Source organism: Lipotes vexillifer, unplaced genomic scaffold (assembly GCF_000442215.2).
Source record: "Lipotes vexillifer unplaced genomic scaffold, Lipotes_vexillifer_v1.1 scaffold1011, whole genome shotgun sequence".
NCBI lineage: Eukaryota > Metazoa > Chordata > Mammalia > Artiodactyla > Lipotidae > Lipotes > Lipotes vexillifer.
This window is the reverse complement of record NW_006787698.1, coordinates 384,788-388,891: the sequence shown is the minus strand read 5'-3', so window position 1 is coordinate 388,891 and position 4,104 is coordinate 384,788. Positions and strand designations below refer to the sequence as shown.

The following is a 4,104-nucleotide window of genomic DNA, read 5'->3' as shown; positions in this document are numbered from 1 at the left end:
CCCGCCCAGGTGAACTTCACAGTAGACCAGATCCGGGCCATCATGGACAAGAAGGCCAACATCCGAAACATGTCTGTCATCGCCCACGTGGACCATGGCAAGTCCACTCTTACAGACTCCCTGGTGTGCAAGGCGGGTATCATCGCCTCCGCCCGGGCTGGGGAGACCCGCTTCACTGACACCCGGAAGGACGAGCAGGAGCGTTGCATCACCATCAAATCGACGTGAGCAAAGCCTTGGCACCCTCTGGACAGGGAGTGGGGAGGTGCTTACTCTGAGTCCTTGGGCGGTGGGTAGGGAGGACAGACAGTAGCCAACCCTTTCCTGACAGGTTTCTGGGGAGATGAGCACATTGGGGCTGGGTTTTTGGACTGAGGGACAGTGGGGCTTCAGCTAGTGAGATGGGAACCTTTGTCTCCTGTGGGAGAGGCACAGTGATGGGTGGTATTAAGGGGATTTGGAGAGGAGGGGGGCCGAGGGGCTCTTGGCATTGTCTGGAGAAGTCTGGGTGGGTGCTGCTGGCATCCAAGGATACTGCTAAAGGTCTTGCCTTACCTATGGTGGCCCCCTGTGAGTTTTCTGGTCCCAGATGTTAAGAGGGTGAGAAAACCCCCCTCACCTGCAAAAAAAAAAAAATGAGGCTGTAACAACAGTTGTTTTCAGTTGTTTTCATCTAGTAGCATCTCCTTGGTCATTGCCTCTGAGACTCATTTCAGCTGGGGAGGGAAAGGTGAAGGGTAGTCTTTGAGGTTTCTGGATCTTGCCTGATTGTGTAGCAGCTCTTTGAAATCAGGTGTGTTGAGCCTGAGAGGAACCAGGTGGACTCTGGTACCATTGCACCTGTACCAGGGAGGTGGTGGTTCCCGGCAGAGGGTGCTGCAGAGGTAAATGTCCCTGGATAGGATAGCTCTTGTGTGGGAAGTCTGCAGTTCATCTCTAGGGATGAGTAATGTGGGGGGAGGAGACAGATTGCAGCATCTGTCTGGCTTTTTACTGGATTACAGCCTCACTTCAGAATCAAGAGCATCCACCCTGACTCCCGTGGGCAGGAACCTGACGGATCACAGGGCTAGTGGGAGCAGGTTAGGAGCCAGGCTGAGGTGTGCCTCCATCCGGGTAACCTGTCCCAATCTCTCAGGGCCATTTCCCTCTTCTACGAGCTCTCAGAGAATGACTTGAACTTCATCAAGCAGAGCAAGGATGGCTCTGGCTTCCTCATCAACCTCATTGACTCCCCTGGGCACGTGGACTTCTCCTCAGAGGTGACAGCCGCCCTCCGTGTCACTGATGGTGCCTTGGTGGTGGTGGACTGCGTGTCAGGTAAGCAGTAGGCTTCCCCACGGATGGCGGGGAACCTGGGGCTGTCCCCTCTTTGGCCGACGGAGACGCCTCATCCCCTGCTGGTCCACAGGCGTGTGCGTGCAGACAGAGACGGTGCTGCGCCAGGCCATTGCCGAGCGCATCAAGCCTGTGCTGATGATGAACAAGATGGACCGGGCCCTGCTTGAGCTGCAGCTGGAGCCTGAGGAGCTCTACCAGACCTTCCAGCGCATTGTGGAGAATGTCAACGTCATCATTTCCACCTACGGGGAGGGCGAGAGCGGCCCCATGGGCAACATCATGGTAGGATTCCCTGACTGCTGAAGTCGGCGTCCCTTGTACCCCCTCCCACTTCTCCCACCGGGTGGGCAGCATTCCTCGTGCAGACTGGAAAGGTTGTGGTTTTATCCTTCGGGGCTGCCCTTGGGAAACCACTGTTGTGAAGCCATGGCCTCCTGGGGATTCTTGGGAGGTTGGAAGGTGAGGTTGCCAGGAACCTTGGAATGGCAAGAAGGCTGGACTTTGGTGGAGGCTGTGGGGTAGTAGCTCAGCCTGCTAACAGAGGGGCATGGGGCAGTGCCTGTGGCATCATCGCACATCCCCTCGTGATGGGGGCAGAGCCGGGCACCCTGTACATGATGACTAAAATTTCTTCACTTTGATCTGAAGGCTGTTGAAGAAATCCAGGGTCTGAGGGCCGGGGTGCTTGGGGACTTCATTGATGTGGTTTGTGTCCAACTGTCCCAACTCACAGCTTTCTCCTGCCCTCTCAGATTGACCCTGTTCTCGGTACTGTTGGCTTCGGGTCTGGTCTCCACGGCTGGGCCTTCACTCTGAAGCAGTTTGCAGAGATGTACGTGGCCAAGTTTGCCGCCAAGGGCGAGGGTCAGCTGGGGCCTGCCGAGCGGGCCAAGAAGGTGGAGGACATGATGAAGAAGCTGTGGGGAGACCGGTGAGTGCTGGAGACACAGCTCAAGTGTCTGTGGGGTCCTTCACACCTGCGTCCCCCCAGATTCCCCTAACTTGGGTTGAGCCTTCTCTGACAGGTACTTTGATCCAGCCAACGGCAAATTCAGCAAGTCAGCCAACAGCCCAGATGGCAAGAAGCTGCCACGGACATTCTGCCAGCTCATTCTGGACCCCATCTTCAAGGTGAGCTGGCGTGTGCTTGATGTAGGTAGGCGTCCCCAGGGCTGTCCTTGGGCTCCCTGAGAATCTGGTACCCAACCTGCTGCAGCCAGTAGCAAGATGCCGTGGGGCAAGGCAGGGCCAGGCTGCAGAGGCAGCTCCTGGGACAAGGATAGGGCAGCATGAGGTCAGAACGCCCTCAGGGTTCCACCCTGACAGGGAAGTCTCCCCGACCCCTGGGCTTCATCATCAGAGGGACCATCAGACTCCCTGACTGGGCAGCAGGTGAGATGAGGTAGGAGGGTCTAGGGTTTGCAAGCCTGTGAGTTTAGTGAGTGTATGCTCAATGTCTGAAAATAGAAAGGGTTTTTTTTTCTTTCAACAATCTGTCGAGAAGTGTCCCCGTGATTTGCTTAATTGGGTCAGACCTTTGGCGGTAAGTGAAGATGGCCTTTAAAGCTCCAGAGCAGGAAGCATGTAGCTTCAGGCTTCCAGTATGTTCCCAAACCCACTTTGCCATGTCTCTTGGGTGTCAGGTGTTTGATGCAATCATGAATTTCAAGAAAGAGGAGACGGCAAAACTAATTGAAAAACTGGACATCAAGTTGGACAGTGAAGATAAAGACAAAGAAGGCAAACCACTTCTGAAGGTGAGTGGAGCAGCCACCCTGTGAGTCCCCATCCCACCTTGAGTGCCATTTTCTCAGGTAATCAGACAGCTGGCTGTAAGGGTCTCAGGGCTCCACGCTGGGCCCAGGCTTGTATTAGAAGTATCACAAGCGGGAGCTCTGTCACCAGCAGGGGTGTGTAGGAGACATCAGGTGTTTACGCTGCTCTTCTAGATTCTTTCTCAAGTCATTTGTTTTGTCTCTCTCTCACATTCTCTTCTTTAGGCAGTGATGCGCCGCTGGCTACCTGCTGGGGATGCCCTGCTGCAGATGATTACCATCCACCTGCCCTCCCCTGTGACGGCCCAGAAATACCGCTGTGAGCTCCTGTACGAGGGGCCCCCAGATGACGAGGCCGCCATGGGTACGTGGGGCGTGCCTGCATCCTGGGGTTAGAACGCTGGGCAGAGCTGCAGAATTCTGGAAAGCTGAGCTGCCAGGGAATCAGTCTCCCCTGTGGGGGGTTCCTTTCTCTCTCCTCAGGCATTAAAAGCTGTGACCCCAAAGGCCCTCTTATGATGTACATTTCCAAAATGGTGCCAACCTCTGACAAAGGTCGGTTCTATGCCTTCGGCCGGGTCTTCTCAGGGCTGGTGTCCACCGGCCTGAAGGTCAGGATCATGGGGCCCAACTACACGCCCGGGAAGAAGGAAGACCTATACCTGAAGCCAATCCAGAGGTGAGGTGCTCCGTGAGGCAGGGGGTGCCCAGCAGCCTCCCTTTCGCCCCTCAAGCCACTGAAGGGAAGGGTGAGGGTTAGCTGAATGTAGACTTGGCCAGGGGAGGCCCACCAGGAAATAAGTGTCTCTTCCTCCCCACTAGGGATTCACAGTGAGACCCAGCCAGGAGTTGGGAAGCAGTTAGGCTGAAATTATGGTGCCAGCATACATTTTAAAATACCCAGAGAGCAGGCTCTGACCCCAGAGATGTCATGTGGTGGGTGGCCACCCAGTCCAGGTGTGGGTAGTGGGAAGAGCCTTCATTCCTG

At 55.6% G+C, this 4,104-nt stretch overlaps 1 protein-coding gene across 1 annotated transcript in view; it reads left to right on the top strand.

Annotated features, from left to right (window-relative positions):
• EEF2 (eukaryotic translation elongation factor 2) overlaps nt 1–4,104 on the top strand; it is a 10,110-nt gene that overhangs the window by 1,141 nt on the left and 4,865 nt on the right. The window contains exons 2-9 of the mRNA XM_007460512.1: nt 10–224; nt 1,139–1,320; nt 1,412–1,623; nt 2,094–2,272; nt 2,367–2,472; nt 2,985–3,098; nt 3,342–3,480; nt 3,600–3,795. Coding sequence (XP_007460574.1) covers nt 10–224; nt 1,139–1,320; nt 1,412–1,623; nt 2,094–2,272; nt 2,367–2,472; nt 2,985–3,098; nt 3,342–3,480; nt 3,600–3,795 — 1,343 coding nt within the window. The remainder of the gene's footprint in view (nt 1–9; nt 225–1,138; nt 1,321–1,411; nt 1,624–2,093; nt 2,273–2,366; nt 2,473–2,984; nt 3,099–3,341; nt 3,481–3,599; nt 3,796–4,104) is intronic.